We start from the raw sequence: 18,839 nt of genomic DNA on the forward strand, positions 1-18,839 counted from the left end.
GTACATGCGCGTCACTGCCGTAAAAAAAGGTAAAGAATCGTAGTCTACGAGAAATATTTAATGGATTCGAAAAGCCCAGCGTATCCGGACCTCAGGAGCGCACGATTCAGCACAGCGCCACCGACGTCAATGACGGAGGCGTTGGGAACTATTTATTCGTTCGACTGCATCGATAACATTCACGGAGGGTAACGAAATTGATTTTCTTTGGGAGATTTGAAATGTTGTTGGAAGATTTTTTGAAAATTTGAAATTGTTGCTAGTTTAATATGGCGTTTAAAGTTTAAAATATAAAACGCAAATTAGTACATATTATGTGTTTGTAAAATATGTATCCTCCATACACACTGTTATATCTCGTTATTAATTATAATTTAATATCTAGTTTGTTAAAGGGAATAGGGTACAGTCTGCAGAAAATTGTTAGGGGCAGATAACCGCGTTATATTTGACTCTCAGATAGTTTCATTAATTATGTCTACAAAGACGGAGAATATTATAAGTTATGACAATAAATCGTTAAAACAAAAATTCGTTAAGAAATTCATTAAAAATAAAATGGTTTTTACACGAGGGTACAGATGTCGTTCAAATATCTTTCAATAAAAATACGAATGTGGTAGAATTCGTGGCAATTATAATAATTATTATAGTTTGTATATTTTTTGCCAAGTAATTATTCGTTTAAACCTTCGCGGTATTAATCGTCGACTTATCACTGTGATAACATGTATCACATGATACAATGATTACCACAAGAATAATCGTGCATGATAGTTAAAAATCGAAGCGACCAGCGAGCATCGATATACATACACGGAAACTCTGATTTGTATAAAATTAAAATTCTAATAGTTTCTACCAAAGGAAAAAGCAATTTACATATCATTTCAATACGTAACAATTTATAGGTTTCTCATAATTTCTTATTAACCTTTGGTTCTCGTTATCTGTCGTAATTTCTTCTGATAAATATTCACTCTGTTGCGCTTAACGTTCGTACATTTAACGCTGCTTCGTCTAACACTGTCTGAGGCTTGCGGAAAAGTGCCGATATCAGAAGATAAAGAATTGCAAACTTTTGCCAGCATTGCGATTGGCTTCGTCAGGGTGTCGCACTGATACTGCTGTGATTCTGGAAAAACACTCTTTTAAGTAGGTCGTTCCGGAACGGTAATCAGGATGACGACGATTTCCGATTGGAACCTCTGAGCCGGTGATTAAGATGACGTGCATTTCCGGATTCGCTGATCAGTTAACGGAATTTTTAATTTGTCAGCTGATCGCTTAAAAAATAAAAATTGCCCCGTAATTAGTTGCTATTCTGCTATTGCTGTCGTATACACAGTCGTATGCTTCGGTCTCATGTAATTTTCGCGTTCTGTGACCAATGTACTCGCATTCCTCCAGTTTCACGAATATAGAACTTCCCACGTGTGCAGGATATTTTACAGAGACCTGGTGTCTCTAGTTATTGGAGTAGGCTCTTCAGCCCGAGCAGCTGATTATTCGTGATATCTTAATATGTATAAGGAAAACTGTTTTCATATCGTACTTGTGGGAGATTCTTTCGATGAGATCTGTCGCATCCTCGACAGAACAGTGTGGGAAGAAAACAGCGAGACAGGAAGGTTGAATAGCGTTTGAGTTGTCTTGCGAACTTGTATTCTCGGGAGATTTCTCTCCGATAAGTCTATCGATAATACGGTTGATTCCGTTAAGGTCGAAGTCATTTTCGATTAAATTTGTCTTGGGTCTTAATGTGAAGCAGGTACTGCAGTTTATATGCAATTCTAACGTTCAGCGCTCTAGACCGCGGAGGTTCATGGTGAAAACAGAGATAACAAAACGTCTATTATCTCATGAACGATTGCATCTCAGAGAATGCGATACGAAGTTGAACGAGGTGACCAGATCGGTCCTTTATCTGATCGATGATGAAAAGTTTCTCTCTTGCTATGGTCACATTTACATTCGAATTTCGAAATTCAGTTATTTTAGTTTATGTATCTTTACACATTTATGGACGTAATTAAGGAAATGAAACCTAGGTGAAGATTTCATGAATTCAATCGATATTATCGTAGTAAATTTTCGAGAATTTTTTATACCAATTCGTCCACGAATAAATTTTTTACGATTTTGAAATTTCTTAAGACTATGATTAAACGGTTGTAAAATAGAATGATATTGTACATTTAAAATAGGATGGTAATACATAACGATAAAACGACTATTGACATTTGTACTCTAGACGAAAACAATAAACAATCTTCTCATTCAATATTATATCCGTGATTCATTTTGTTGTGGGATTATTCGTACTTAATATCTTGATAACTCGTTACTTGATAAGAAATCAAAGAATCAGTTCCTTTAGTGGTTCTGTAATAATTTTACGTTACGATCGCACGCAACGTAACAATGATAACAGCCTTCGTCGTCTCTTTCTGTTAAATAACTATAATAACTTAATTCCGGATGTTTATGCATACATAGCGAACTGAAATACGCTAAAACGTACAAAATAGACATAATACTTAAAGATACGCAAAGTAGAGTAGCGGTCATAACATTTGAAGAATAAAACCAATTTCTAGTTACGTGTCATTTCTTTACTTACGTTCATTAAAATATGAAATTGCATAAACCGCAAAACATAAATTCTCGATGAGATTAACTGTCTAAAAATTATAATTTGCTTTCAACGCATTATATTTAGATCCTTGAAGCTGAGACAGATTCGAATCGAGATCGATACCGATCACGAACTAGCTACCTGTTATTAGAAACTTTAATCTCTTAATTATTTGACACGACAGAAAAATGATGTATTCCCATTATCATCAGATGTTTTAAATCAATATTTAACGATATTCCGAGTAATCAGATTCAAGATATTATTAACGAAGATAATGAATTCGTCGAAATAATCTTTCAAATAAATAAAATAAAAATGAAATTGACAGGTTTGCTCAATGTTCTCAAAATTGTATAATATCGATGATCAGGCATAGGATTATTAACGAAGATACGAATTTGGAATAAGTTTCGAAATGTCTAGTAATAATAACGAAGAGTAAGATTGATATAAGATATTCAAAACATTTTTACGTTTGTTCGAACGCGTCCTTTGAATTCAAACTAGTATAATAGGCTTGCAAGGTTGATTCTTGTGTAACTGCTGCTACAGACTGACGTATAATCTTAAAAAATAAACATCTGACATCACGGAATTAAAAACGCTATTTTATACATGAATCAGACTTATACATCAGTTTCTGTGTAAACAAAGATTTTGTGTAAACAAGATATTTAAAAGTGATAAGAATCGAGTTATATTATTACAGTGATATAGAAATAAATATTTTGCAATATCTTTCTAATAAAATACAACGATATCTTTCTAATAAATCTTCCGCGAATAATAATAAAGATAAACGCTTGGTTTTTTTCGTCCTTGCACTAACAAAGAGGATGTTCACACGAAATGCATGAACAATTATGAAATCGACGTTACTTTTTGCTGCCTCGTTATATTGATAATCGTTGATGTTTTTCAACGCCGCTAGAATTTCGCATAACGCGTAGCGTGTGTGTCATCTATTCGAGTAACATATTCTTAGTGTATTTATAATAGTCAATTATCAAAGAACATACTGAGAAACGTTACTAGTCGCGTAGCATTGTAGCAAATTGTAGCATTTTACACGTCTCTATCTCTGATTATCTTTAAATTTTATCACATCACTGATCTCCAGATCTTCCTGAGATTTTTCCTTTTATGATGGCTCAGAGTATGATGAATTATATTGTTCAATGGAAAAGAAATTACCCGAGAACTTTGCTGCCAGAAGTACCACTAGTTGGTGATTTGAATTCGCAAAGAAATAAATAGAATTTTGTAAATTAAAATTAATTGGAACTTTCTGAAAGTTCCTTAATTTTAGGATCAGAACATACGATTAGTATTTCATTTTTCAGAAACGGTTAACGTCGATGAAATTGATCAATTCGTCTGCAGTATAAAATCTTCTCTCGAGTCGCCGACCGATCGTATCACGCAAATTTTCACGCGAATGCAAAGGATTAATTTGCATCCTGTATTTAAGTTACGTTTTCGGACATATTGTGCAAATTCGTGGCAGAATTATACCTTCTCTCCCTACACAATATCGTGTGAAATTCAACGAAGAATTACGACGACCAGCGATCATTTCGTCGAGGAAAGAGATTTCAATTTCACCGAAGGACCCTACGTTACGTTGACCATGTTATATAAAAATAAAAACACATATGGAAACTCTTCATCGTGAAGCTCTATAATTATTTCTAAAGAGGTATTGCGTACATCTCTTACATCTGCCATCATCCGCGAAGGATTCAAGGAAATTTTTTATAAAATGACATTAGTACATTGAAAAATATACAGAATTTTCTATTCACAAAACCAGCATATGTATATTATACAAGAATTTAAATATCAATTTTCACTTATTCATTGAATTCTGAGACGTATTTATAAAGTTTTTACTAAAAGTCTTTCGCGTGATGCGTACCCATTTATAAAAACATAGCTAATTATTATTTATTAGCAAATAACGTATTGTGTAACACAAGGAACCAGATCTAACGAAAGATTGCCATGCTTCGTGCCGATCCGTGTCTAGTCGGCGTGTTTCGTGGCGGCGTGAGTACACGCGCACGGAACGAGCGAGTTTGTTACTCGAGGCGCGCGAGTTTGCCATCAGGACAGTGTTTATTCCACGCGGATCGCGGAACGAAGCATGGAACCGGCTAGAAATAACACGGAGGGACAGGTGTCACACTGTAATCCATTTCTACCACATATCTAAATACTTTCATCCAATCGACATCCGAAATTCTTCGAAAAAGTTCTCCTTATTTCGAAGAATCTTCGTCGCTATCAGATATCGCTGCAACTGATACGATGTCGCGATCGTAAGACCACAATTTCCAGAATTTCCAGTTGCGAGTTATCATGATCCAATTGATTGAGTTAAAAGAGCCGCGAAACACCTGAAAAGAACACCTGTGTTAAATTCTACGTATCCGTCGTGATAGTAGCCGCGTCATTGCAGGTGTTTCAATTCGGTTCTAATCAGATGCTTAGAGAAATCTGCTTTCCGAAAGTTTCTCGGAGTTTTCAAGGTGAAAAAGTACAAAATCGTATCGAAGAAGCGGATATTATGAATCATAAGCGATCAGATAATCTTATTAAATGGTGATTTAATGTGAACTGATAAATGCTATGAAATGCTTCTCTGGCGCGAAGCTCCTCCGAATTTCGAAATAACACGTGTTTAATGGAGATTTGGGAAAACCATGTTTAAGAGTCAAGCATGTTATAGTGAGTGATAGATCGGATAATCATTGAAATAGTGATACAACACGATATGATAAATATGACGATGAATCGTTTGATCTGAGAATCAATTAAATAACGAAGCCTGATACGGATATATAATGCGAATTTTGATGGATTTTGCATGTGGGTATTCGACAGAGAATTATATTGGAAAGGTAAGTGTACTGTAAAAGATGATCGATTGGATAATCATCATACCGGTGATAAAATACATATACCTGATAGCTGTCAACGATATGCACGTGTTAATTTATGACTGTTCGATCACTTTCAATAAACAGGATCGAATATTAGAGGAAAAAATGATTCATAAAGTGGTGTCGTCATACAAGTGAAAGGTAAACAGGTGCAACTCATAACCACTATGATAAGTTTCTACCTTTTTCTTCGTTAAATTGATAACGAATAAAGAAAGCGTATAGAAACATAGACGAGACAACGAACCAATATCTCTTATCGACTTCTACGTACTTCTTGAATATCTAGTTCTACCGTCAATTTACGTAAGTACGTGTACACACACGTCAGTTTAATTGATCCACGCCTTGTCTTGACAATTTGTAAGAGTCAAAGCGGAATCTTTTTCTTATCTGGCTTGAGTGACCTCGAAAGTTGTTGACAAGGATTGGCCTCTTCAGACTGGTTCAGTCACGGCAAGTAGTTCAAGTATATTTAAGTACACAGCAAATAAAGCTAAATTTACACTGTATCATTGCGGATGATCACTATGAACGATTCATAAAAAAACATCGTTTTCATTCTTGTCTCATCCGCAATGATCCTTCAAAACTAGCAATGTAAATTCAGCTTTACTTGCTACTTGGCTAAACTACTAACCGTGTTCCAATCAGCCTGCAATGTAGGATACCCTAACTGCGTCCGACGCAATCTTATCGTAGAGGAGAATTAAAGACGATCAATATTATTGTCGATATTTATGGTTCTCAACATTATCCTACGTAAGAGTCTTTCTAGACCATCGATATATACATCTATCAATATATTGACGATACAATGTCGAAAACCTTAAATATTTTGGTAATAATATTAATCTAAACGCCCCTTTAGATCCTAATTACACGAACGATATCGCAACGCCCGTCTGCGCCAGTCGAATGACAATACCTCCGCGAGGTACGTATTCGATGCACGCTAATATGATAGACGACTATGCCGATACCATGGACAGCGATGTTTCTATTTTTCGAGTATATTTTTAGATCGACGTCTGGTTAGATTTGGCTTGAAGAGATACGTGAAAATATCGACGTGATCCGCTGGATCATCATCAGCTGCATAGTACGTGCACCTGTACCACGTATATATAATATGCTTGTACTCATACGTGGTTCATGTTAGATTCAGCCTTGGAGCGCGATGATGAGAATAATTATTTATAGGCGCTGGCTCCGTATGCGTTGTGGAATTCTTATTTAATCAAATAATTTTTTAGCTACGTACACTTCGCGGGAAATTGGTGTAATATGTTACTGTGCTATATAATACTACGTAGACGTCTGTTTAGAAGCATCGTGTGTTTCGTTTCATTTGATCAGCATTAGAACTACCAACGTTTAGTGTATTTTAAATAAACATGAACAAATATATAGAATATATCTTTTTATCTTAATAAAAATCAATAACAATTTTGCCAAAATCGCCAGTATCTATATATAGTAGATACTTTCATGGTTTCGATAATTGTAAGTTTCAAAGTTTCAAAATGTAACAAATTTTTCATATAACGATTACGTACATATGACAGAAAATTTTTAACAATTTTAAAGTGGAATATTCGTCTCGTGCTAATCTACCCTAATGGAAAATACGAGTTCTATGAACGGAAATAAATTTATTACAACTTCAATGATTTAAGATAATCAAGGTTAGAAGTTATGTGCTCCTTTAAGTCAGGCATTCCAATGGAAATTGCCATAAACAGGAAACATAAATCGGTAGTGATTGATGGTTAAACCGTTCCTCGATTATGAATGAAATTCTAGGATAATCGAGGTACGATTTCGTAGTAACATAGAACACGTATTTCGATCGAGAATTACGCGATACTTATATTTAGTTCTAGTGACTAGTTTGATAAACATTCAATGGATCGCAATTACGAGATTTTTTATTATAAATTTTATCTTATCCTATTTGAAGATTCGCAGAAACAGTATGCTCCTTTGGCTGAACTGAATTTGCTCACGTTCGATCACACGATTGATAAATATTTTATTAAAGTACAAAGCTACCATTTTTTTCAATTATGTAATCGTAAATGCTAACGTACACGCAAGAAGCGAGACCGAAGGCAAAAAGACCAGCTCGCCATTCGTTTACAAAACGTTACATAGGAATTCAGATCGATGATTGGTTTTATGTGGTCGCGTCTTAAATACAGCGCGTGTATCCATCTTACGCTTGTATGTTCAAATGATTCATCACTATATCAGATAGCCTTAAGAGACTCGTAACAAGTCTTTATAGATACAAAGAGTATACGTTATTACTCGTAAGTGGCGTAATATCGGGCGCGAACACCTATTCATTTTCGATTACGAGACCTGCGACTAGTTAAAGATCACTGCAAACTTTGACCTCAATCGTTTTCTGTTTTTTCTGTGATAGAACGTAAATTTAAAAACAACGAAGATCAATGAAAAATAAAAAGTATTCAATGAAACTATTAAAGTTTACGAGCGATATTATTTCGATTGTCATCGGTTGATCGTTTCACATCAACTTCAATAGAGAATCACGACCTACCAAAGGCAAGAACGATTCGGCCGTGAACTATGAATTCTCAACAATAAATTCCGATTAAAGATTATATCGTCGTAAATGGAAGGCGAGCCACGACACAGAAATTGTGTCCCACATTTGTAAAAACACATAGTTATTAGTCTCGTGCGTCACTAATCGATCTTGATGTATTCATTCACGTACTGCCTTGTATAAACGTATCGTCGATAATCTATTTCGCTTCTTTATGCTTCTTATTTGTCCTTAAATGTCGTTTAAAATAGGCTTGTAAGCGGATAATGCGTTTGTAATATCGATAGCTGATCGATTGTTTTTCGATTCGTTACGATAAAAGGTAGAAGAATTGCAAAATGAAATTTTTTACATCGTTGCAAGTTTATGAATCACAGACTGTTCTTTCTCATATACACGAGAGTATTTACTACTAACAACCATAAAACTATGTCCAGTATCGAAAATATGGAAAATTATTCGACAGAATATTAGAAATTAGAAATTAGAAGTTATTAGGCATTTCATGAGTGACAAGCGTTGCAAGTAAAATAACAAAAATTGTAAGGAAGATATCTACCACTTATTATGTGTAAGTTGTTGATTCCTTAATATCAGTGATATTAGTTGATAAATTATTGCGCAACAAGACTCTGAAAATAATCTTTTTGCAGTTTCGTGATGTCAAGTGCTTCACGCCTTTTTACGAGTTTCTAAATCGTCTCCTCTGAACGATGTCTTTTTCCATTAAGACGTCCTCCCTCATTAAGACCCTCCCGCGACGACGAACAAGGAAAATCGTTCCTGTCGTCCGTATTCCGGTTGTTTCTCGATTAAATACGATCGCTATCGTGTTTATCCATCTACATCGATTGCAACATTTGCCTTAGATTCTTCTTTTTCCCCATTCGTTACATGCTGTGACTCTCTACATTAGCTAATTACCAACATTTGCCGTGTTGCGTTTTAATTAATCATCATTTAACAAAGGACGTGGCTATATCGAATGTTTAATAGAAGAAAAATAATGGACGGAGCTCCAACCGTGTACTCGACGTAATTATTCTTAATCAAGTTTCTTATTACGCGCACGATCGTTTTACGATGATTAAATTCAATTTTAGATTGTATTAGATCTTACTGGATATTTACTCGTGTCTCTTTGAGAGCTGATAAATCCAAAATAAATCTAAAAAAAGAAATTAATCACGAAGTCAGGATGAAACGTTTGCAGAGAAGATTGACACTATGGTGAAAATCCTAAAACGCAATTGATATGTAAAACGTGTATATATTTGAACAGGAAATTAATGCACAGTTCTTTATGAAATGTTCTCGGAGTGCAAAATTTCGATGCTAGTTCTTGGAAAAAATAGCATTTGCACGTTAATAGTATATTATAGCTTGCTTGATAAATGTAAAAAGAAACGTTTATTACAAATTGATATAGCATTGGCCGGAAATAACTCGGCGCTGAGTGTACGCGTTAATTTCGAATACATTTTTTAACTAACTGAATGAGACAAATTTGTCGATAGAAAACTGAGATTCAATATTTCAATTCTATTACATGGTTCGATCAAATTCAACATCAAATTCTATAAGAAACACTTGATAAAGTTCGTCGCTTTGGCATGTTTATCACTCCGACAGACTTGGCTACAGTTAGAAGTCTGTACTTTTTTACGAGATCAACGTGCAAGACTTTATGAATTTTCTAAATACCACCATTTATCATCCATGATTCCTCAATACCATTATTATAACTATTTGCATCGTACCTGTGAAGAACGTCGACGTCGACGTATAAAATTTTCCAAGTCACGCGGTATAAACAGTCTATTACCGAAGCAAATTTCCGTCGTAACTTTCGCCCCAACTTTGTAAACCTCTGCCTGGTGTTTTTGAAGTAAACGATGCAGAGCTGTGTCAATCTTTGTTCGAAAATAGTTCCTGGAAGTATTCTGTTCTAAATAATTCATTCGTACGATTTTGTATAATTCATTGCATGAAATTCATATTGAGGCTTCTACAAGTTAAAGATAAATTTTACATGTCGCTCTTAATACTCTGAATGCCTGTTACACATTTCTCTGAATATCTTCGTTGAAATCGATATAATAATACGGATAATATTTAGATCGTTAAATACTACCATTGTATCATCACGTCACGTAAGAAAATATTTCTCAGAATCGACGACTGTATTTGTCCTAGCATTTATGCTCCTTTTATGCTTCTTTCAACATCTCACAGGTATACAATGCTATGTACAAAAAGGCGTAGAGCAATGGGCAGAGGGTGGCGAAAGGGTTTGCACCATCTACCAGTCAACGGGAGCTCTTGCATTTTGCAACAGGGTCGATCCTTTCCGAAACGGCAAACGTACCGTATCGATTTGCAGTCGGACATTAACCGAGCGTATTAGCGAAGCAAGTTTTGCATTTCCTATGTGCAAAAGCTCCAAGGAGTATCTTCTTCGTGATGGAAATGTGGCCAAACGTTTTTGGCCGAAGTCTGACACAGTAGTTTTACACTTATTTACGAGTCGTCTACATATAGGCGGCACGTATTGTCCAATCAAGGGGTCGTTAACGAGATTCGTAAATACCGTTTCGATTCGTAACGTAATTTTCCGTGAACATCTGATCGAGTTCCGAGAACCAACTGGACGCGCTGATTGAAAAATAACGAAGCATATACAAGGGGCTATAACTCATTTCGTAAGGACCGTGATAAAAATAACTATTTACCAGATTATATAACTATCTTGTATTAGGAGAGTGGAAAAGTCGAAAATTGTGAAAAAGAAAGTGTATTCATATTGTTGAACGTTATGCGAATAATATCCATGATCCACATAATCGAAAACCGAACAGAGAATAATATCTTCCCTGAATATCAATTCTGCTTTAGAAAATTTGACTATCTTCTTAATTAAAATATTCCTAATTAATTATTCCAACGGAATGCTTTCTCTTCGTTTTACCGTGCATCTTTTTCTAACGCATCAACATAAAAACGAGCAACATCACCTATGGCAAAGGAATATTACCTCCACCCCCTAGTGTTGAAGATACGTGGCGCCAGTCGTATCGTTCCTGTATCCGTTTCCTTTATTGAGTGTTCATCAACGTTCGTAACTACGTCAACTTTTACGTGAATCACGATACGTTTAAGTAAGAACACGAATATGAAATCCGTACACTCGGAAAGACTGGCGCCAGATACATTACCCTCCGCTATTTTTCGTCGTTCTAATAGCATTCCTTCTTTTCGTCCTTTTAATATTCTTCGTGGTACACAATATAAAAAAAAAGTTGAAGCAAAACTAGACCATTTGGTGAAAAATGTATGTTTTAGGCACGAACCAATCGTCTCCGAAATGACTTTGAGTTTTCAGTTTATTGGTATAATACAACACAGTGAAGAATTTTGGGATTTGTAGAAGAAACGATTACGCACGTATTAAGAAGAAAAATTATTTGCAACAATAGCAACAAAATTTCTATAGTCAAGACTTAAATATTTAGAAATGAAACAAATTAAATATTTTTCATAATTTTTCGTTACGATATTTAATCGTTATTTGACGATTCGAACAAGAAGCATTTTATTTAGTTTTATTTAAATTGATTTTCGGCATTATTATTTATGATTCTAAGTTATTTCCAGTTCGATGTGTCATTGTAGAATATTTCGTTTGCTCGTCCTTCATTTTCAACACTAATGTGTGACCCGATTATCCATCTATATTTTAGGGAGACTATTACCAATAACCTATCATAACATAGGGCAATTCTTCGAACCAGGTGTAGATATCATCGGAAGCATAAATTGCGATAAACGTACACCACTTAAAACATTGTCAGTATATACATAACATGTAACAGTGTTTCTATTGCGACAATTATTATCTATTAAAACGACAAGTGACGATCTAATTCGAAGCAGGAACTTATTTAAAGATTCATCTTCTTGAATATCTAGAAACTTTAGTAATTTTACACATTGCAATAGAAAAGCTCAGTGTTGTAATTTTCCAACTTTACTTTTTTGTTCTTTCTCAATGTAATTTCTTGTTTCACAAAATACCTGCAGATCGTCGGACACGTAATTAAACTAAAAGAATACTCACGAAATACAAGGATACAATCACGTGCGATGGTAATGAGTATCTGAAAATAAATTATTTTATCAACGCATGTAGTGATACCACACATGGCAATATCTACGATCGATAGAGTTTATCGTTCAGCATTCAGTCGGGCTGTATCACTCAGTCTTTCTCAACCATTGGTTGCGTATAGTGATATCCTTCAGTGATTGAACGATTCATAGGTATTCACTTATTGTAGAACCGACCTACACAGATCGCATAGCCGGAAGAAACATTGTACGTTGTTTCATGTGTAACATTGTTTCTACAATTTATTAGATAAAAAAAGGGAAAAAATTTATTATCGATAAAATATCGCGGTTGTTTAACACGTTTCCTAAATAATACATAACTTATGGTAAAGGAAGTAACACAAATTGCGGAATTTTATTCAAAGACACGTGATTATAATTCGAATTAAGTTCCCAAAAGGAAAGTCTATCATTGGAAAATACACCTGTTTGGTTTAATAAACTTCCCAATAATCTAATACTGAACTGATATACAGGATGGTTGGTAGCTGGTGGTACAAGCGAAAAGGGGGTGATTCTACGCGAAAAAAGAAGTCGAAAATATAGAATAAACATTTTTCGTTTGTGGCTTTGTTTTCGAGAAAATCGACTTTGAATTTTCGCTCGGTATGCGTGCACTTTATCGCGTCTCGTTATAACGGATCTCACTGTAGATCGTTGTCTCAATTGACGTTATTTAAAAAATTTTTTAAATTTTTAAATTTTTAAATTTTTAAATTTTTAAATTTTTAAATTTTTAAATTTTTAAATTTTTGAATTTTTAAATTTTTAAATTTTTAAATTTTTAAATTTTTAAATTTTTAAATTTTTAAATTTTTAAATTTCTATTCTATATTTTCCACTTCTTTTTTCGCGTAGAATCATCCCCTTTCCGCTAGTACCACCAGTTACCAACCACCCTGTATAATATATAAAAAGACGGAATGTAAATTATGAAATTTTCTTAAAAGACGTATGAAGTATATTTCAAAATCGAATTAAACTTCCAGAATGATGGTTGAAAGCCGAAGGAAGCCGATCGTTCATAACAGCTATCAATAACTTTTCAGTGTAACGCGACATTAATTCTTAACGAATGACTAAGCCAAATGAAACATCACGAGAGAATTGCTCTTCTTGAAGGACATATACTTTACATTCAAATTATATTTCCATTAAGCTTCGATTACATAAGAGCTATAGGATAAAGAGTTGAAAATAATCGCTTCACCTATTGTTGTTACAGGAAATATTTTTCGTCCACCCAACTGATATCACCACCTTCGAGAGAAGCTACGATGCAAGAAATAAATTTGAATAACATCTGAATATATTCCTCCTCCATTGAATTAGAATTTTCTGACGAATTCGTGAAAAGTGAAATAAAAATGTCTCCGAGCAAGGATCGAGTTCCAGCCACCGCGTGCGAAGTGTCGCAGTTGAAAGATGAATATAAGGAAAACGATTCGAAGAATCGTAAATTGGCTGAAACAGACGACTATTTGGCGGTTGACGAAACTTATCGTAGCAGTAAAGTGGAATATGTTCCTCGTATCACGTGGCCGGATTTCATCGCGTTAGTTTTCGTTCACGTAGGCTGCATTTACGGATTGTACCTTATCTTCACCGAAGCCAAGCTTCTTACCACGTTATGGGGTAAGTGTAATCGAAACTATGTTTGTTCGTGGTTATTATTATCGATGAGGGAATATTCCGTATCTTTCACACTGTCGTATTCAAAGATATACCGTGTGCGTACAATTACTCACGAACATCTTCGTTTACCATATGAGAAAATTCATTGCTGTTCAAATGACATGCTAGAAAATTTGACTGCCAAGTTATTGCATTCTGTATTAATTAATACGACTAAGAACCGTTATATCACTGCTTTAAAAAAAAATTAACGATGTATACATGTGGTCATTGTACGACGTTCTAATGTGCTTCGTTTAGATGAAATTGATTTTCGATGAAACCTTTTATAGAATGTACGAGGACTTTTGTGGGTGACTGCATATTGTATACGACCGATGACGCACTGTATGAATCCAGGAAAGAAATTGATTTTTTTATAACCTAGAAAGCTGCTGGAAGGATAATACCCATTTTTCGTCAATCAAGGGTAAAAAATATATCCTTGAGCGTGAAATTGCTAGATCGCAGGACAGATTGTATAATAGCAAAAAATAAGTATATCGTATAAAGAATAGATAATAGAGATAAGTATATAGCGGAAAATACAAATTAAGTTTAATCGAACTGAAATTCAAATGCAAAAAGAGCGAGTAATCCACAATGTTAGAATCGTTTCACAATACTCTGCATTGAAGATGTATATCGTATCAGCACGGTAGATTGTATGACATAACAGGAGATTAAATTAAAGAATAAAACGTTAGTAGCGATATAATCACACCTACTCTTCTCAATACTTCAATATTACTTTTTCATGACTCTCATTCAAGATAGAAGACCATATTTCTTCAGATATTCAGATAATTCGTTTATCAAGTCGATAAAACATTGAAATTTTAATGTCAGTCTGATTCATCGGTTATTATTTATTATTATTCAGCGTTCTCAGTGATTAATATACATATGCATACGTATTGTGCTTATAGGTCAGAATCTGAAATCAATATTGTACTGTGCTATCATATGTTACGTATCATACTGAAAAATAGTTAACTGGGCTGCGAAAATTCTACGAAGTACTCAACAATCAGATTAAGCATCGATCGCTGAGGTTCATGGAAGGGGATATGTAAATATATATTGTTGGTCATCGATGATTCTAATTCCGTTCCTACAATATTTTTGTATCAACGATTAATATAAAATCGAAAAATAAAAAATCGAAGGAATAAAAGGGGAAAATTCGACGTATAAGAAAAACTTCGATAAAACTGCTATTTAAAGAACTCTCCTCCAGTGACCTTGACCATCACATACGTTATCAGGATTAGACTCTTGAGTAAGGGCGACAAAGATTAAACTGACTCAAATCTAATAGGAATCGAAACAAAACGATAAATGTGAGAACAATTGTATACAACACGTATGCACCACGTGCTGACTCCTTAAATGTGCACCTAGTGTCAAAAACGTACGTTCTACTTATAAAAGTTATTTTGTTAATAACTTTTTAAGTCGAAGTTAAGATCGATGGGTCTTCTAAACGACGGTTTTGTAAAAATTTCTCCGATATCTTGCTTCTAAATAATATCCTGGTTCTTTACTCACGCTTATAAATTCTACTAACATTTTAACGTACTTTCATCGCGATTAGGAACGATAGAAAGCGACATGTAATTCATTAGATGAAACTTTTGTGTCTCGATCATTACATAATGCATTTCAGAAACGAGAGCCACGACGGAAGTGCGTTGCGTGCTGACTTCGGAACGGTTCTGCTGCAAAAATTCGAACCGACGACAGAAATAAACCGAGGCCATTTTCTGATTATTATTAATCTATGACACTGTTCTTGGCCTCGCAAATTACGTCGACTTCGTCATCGATGCTCGACAAGCCGAACTAATTCTCGACCATAACGCGAATAACTCTAACGTACAGCGCAAAATACGATAAAATAAAGTGTTTATAGAAATTTTTGTTGAAATCCACCACGCAATCTTTAAATAATTATTTTCATTAAGAAACAGAAATTTATAAAATTTTCGTTTCGAGAAATAGAAATTAAAAAATTCCTCCGTCCATTTAAACTGTTATATCATTACAACGCTAGGATCTTGGATGTAGAGCGTAATATTTAAAAATGTGGAAAACCCGAAGAAAAAAGCACGAATGAGAGTACAGAAGCAAATCGTTCTCGAGTTTAATCACCTTCTAATATTAGAATCGGAACATTCCTCTTGATTTTGGTTAACCGCGCGTGTGGAACGCACAAATCCTCGAATATTTGGTGATGATTCACGCGATAATCAAAACAGGCAGGAAGATGAATGAAAGCGAGAATATGAACGAACTGGAAACAATCCGATTGCGTGGAGTTAGAAATACGCAAATTTAATCCGTTTCTCATGCTTCCGAAACATTATGTAAGGCTGTTGTAACGAACAACTGTTGATCATCGTGGAATATTTTCTCGAATTTGCAAAGTACATCGTAAATAAGTTTGATAGATCGAATGATTTATATGAACGAGAATTAGTCGACATTAAATTAAATTTTAGAATTTTTCTTAGAATTGGAGAGGATAAAGGAGATTGAGAAAACTAAAGGTGTAATTAATGGTATCAAATTTGATAATCGGTACGATAATACAAATTTCAAACATCGAGGACAGAGATAAATTTTTGTCTTATCATTCGGAGGATTAAATTAAATATATCGCATAATATAAATATGTCTGTACTGTGAATACATTGTATGTGATCAAGTTCAGATTATAAATATGTCTGATGCGAGAGTAGAACTAGAAATACACTTGTTACGTTGGACTCAAAAGCCAGAGCTATGAATATTATGATGCGTTTTGTTGCAGCGTTCGTGGTTATATACACTTCCGGATTCGGTATAACCGCGGGGGCGCACAGGTTGTGGTCCCACAGGGCGTATAAAGCGAAATGGCCTCTTCGATTCTTACTAATATTACTATTCACCATAACTGGACAAGTTCGTAATTTTCTCTTCATTCCAATTTTTATGAATTTTTATAAAATCATCTTCTGATAATTAACTGGTTCTTTAGAAACGAATTTTCAATAACCAATCACTGAAAGATTAATTTTCTGCGACCAAAATATCTAAGAAATTAATTTCCGGTGGTTAAATTATTCTAACAAATTTCTAAAAAAAATTCGAACGTCGCAATATAATTATTCCTTTTTAATTTCCCTAAATGTTCAACAATTTCTAAACGATTTACAAACACTTTTCATCTACAGAAACACGTATACGCGTGGGCGTTGGACCACAGGGTACATCATAAGTACAGCGAAACCGATGCGGATCCCCACAACGCGAAAAGGGGTTTCTTCTTCGCCCACGTGGGCTGGCTTTTTACAACACCTCATCCTGATGTTGTGGCAAAACGAAAAGCAGTGGACATGAGCGACTTGGAAGCTGATCCACTTGTCATGTGGCAAAAAAGGTAAATATTGTTCGAGAATTTATGATTCTGAATTCTAAGAATTAATTCCAATAATTTGATAAGTTTCGTTGAGTGATATATTCGTTTACAGATACTACATACCTCTGTTTGCCCTTCTAACCATTGGATTTCCGGTCGGCGTGCCTTGCTACTTCTGGTCAGAATCTGTCTGGACATCTTTCTGGGTGAACTTCAACTTTCGTTTCTGCGTTACGCTCAACATAGCCTTCTTCGTGAATAGCGTGGCTCACATGTGGGGCCAGCGACCTTACGATAAGTAAGCAATCAATTTTCAATAAATTCCAGATCACAAATATCGAAATTACGACGTTTCGAGTTACTCGAACACGACACCACGCGCTTGCACGTGTGAAATTTCAGTTCTCCATTCATTTTAATCAGCGAGATAAATCTCTGATTAGAATCCATTTGTTTAAGCGTTCATCGGAATAGAAATTTGTACGAAGATCCAAGCTTCTCCATTATCGTAAAATCAATACTTTGCACAAAATTACCTCCATCGAAGAAACTTTCTCCCACGAGATCACAAAAATTCTCCGTACGTTTCAGAGGGGATTTATTAATTTAATTCTGCGTCATTGTTTTAAGTCTGAAAGTAGCATTATATATTCGTATGATTTTTAGTTTCAGAACTAAGTACCCACCCTTTTGCGATCAGATTTCTCGTTTGGTGAAACTTACATTCTATGTGTATTCTCCTTCGTCATAGAATACTTCAAGTGATATTACTTCTACCGATAGAACTTTCTTCTTCGTGATCAAATAAAAATTTTGCAAATTTTTCAGATACATCTCTCCAGTGGAGAACGTGGTGGTTTCGATCGCGGCCCTAGGCGAAGGTTGGCACAACTTTCATCACGTATTTCCGTGGGATTACAAGACTGGAGAACTTGGGAACTACACGTTCAACTTGACCACGGGCTTCATCGACGCTTTTGCACACATCGGTTGGGCTTACAATCGCAAATACGTGTCACCAGCGATGGTTCGGCGCAGAGCGATCAGATCTGGCGATGGCAGTCATGTTTGGGGCTACGGTGATGCCGACATTCCAATTGAGGATCTCCAGGAATTAAAACAGATGGACAGGAAGAAAGAGTGACAATGTATTTGCAGTGATTACACGTCGACGTTATGTTCCTTCTATTTCCGCGAGTGTTGTGATCAATTGAACGTACAGGAGTGTGTGACACGAATTATGAATCACCATGTTGTTATTTTTTCTTGTGTCGTTCGGTGAATTTTATATGTTATTGTTTTATATGTATATATATATATACATACATATATATGTGTATGTGTATGTGTATGTTATTGTTGTAAGTATTATATGTATCGAGCAGAAGCTGCTTCAGTGTGACGAAATCGATAAATGTATCAAGCGTA

General features: G+C 35.0%; 1 protein-coding gene across 6 annotated transcripts; it reads left to right on the plus strand.

The window, feature by feature from the left end:
* The first annotated feature begins 4,663 nt into the window (after positions 1-4,663).
* LOC117210783 (acyl-CoA Delta(11) desaturase) lies at positions 4,664-18,839 on the plus strand. Of its 6 annotated transcripts, XM_033454111.1 has the most exons (7): positions 5,004-5,544; positions 5,671-5,892; positions 13,560-13,969; positions 16,824-16,954; positions 17,227-17,432; positions 17,524-17,709; positions 18,240-18,839. In XM_033454111.1, exons 3-7 carry the CDS (start codon positions 13,702-13,704, stop codon positions 18,553-18,555), a joined length of 1,107 nt encoding a protein of 368 aa, XP_033310002.1. In that variant the 5' UTR covers positions 5,004-5,544; positions 5,671-5,892; positions 13,560-13,701; the 3' UTR covers positions 18,556-18,839. The 6 variants fall into 6 exon arrangements, with proteins under 6 accessions (XP_033310003.1, XP_033310004.1, XP_033310002.1 ...); XM_033454112.1 differs by lacking the exons at positions 5,004-5,544; positions 5,671-5,892 and adding an exon at positions 4,664-4,830; XM_033454113.1 differs by lacking the exons at positions 5,004-5,544; positions 5,671-5,892 and adding an exon at positions 4,668-4,820.

This window comes from Bombus bifarius, unplaced genomic scaffold (assembly GCF_011952205.1).
Source record: "Bombus bifarius isolate JDL3187 unplaced genomic scaffold, Bbif_JDL3187 scf7180000008212, whole genome shotgun sequence".
Taxonomy (NCBI): Eukaryota; Metazoa; Arthropoda; class Insecta; order Hymenoptera; family Apidae; genus Bombus; species Bombus bifarius.

Bases quoted from the DNA above. Each gene is read 5' to 3' on its own strand.
- LOC117210783 (XM_033454112.1), top strand. From the start codon at position 13,702: ATGTCTCCGAGCAAGGATCGAGTTCCAGCCACCGCGTGCGAAGTGTCG. The intron at 13,970-16,823 runs GTAAGTGTAATC...GTTTTGTTGCAG, and splicing joins GCTTCTTACCACGTTATGGG to CGTTCGTGGTTATATACACT. The intron at 17,433-17,523 runs GTAAATATTGTT...ATTCGTTTACAG, and splicing joins CTTGTCATGTGGCAAAAAAG to ATACTACATACCTCTGTTTG.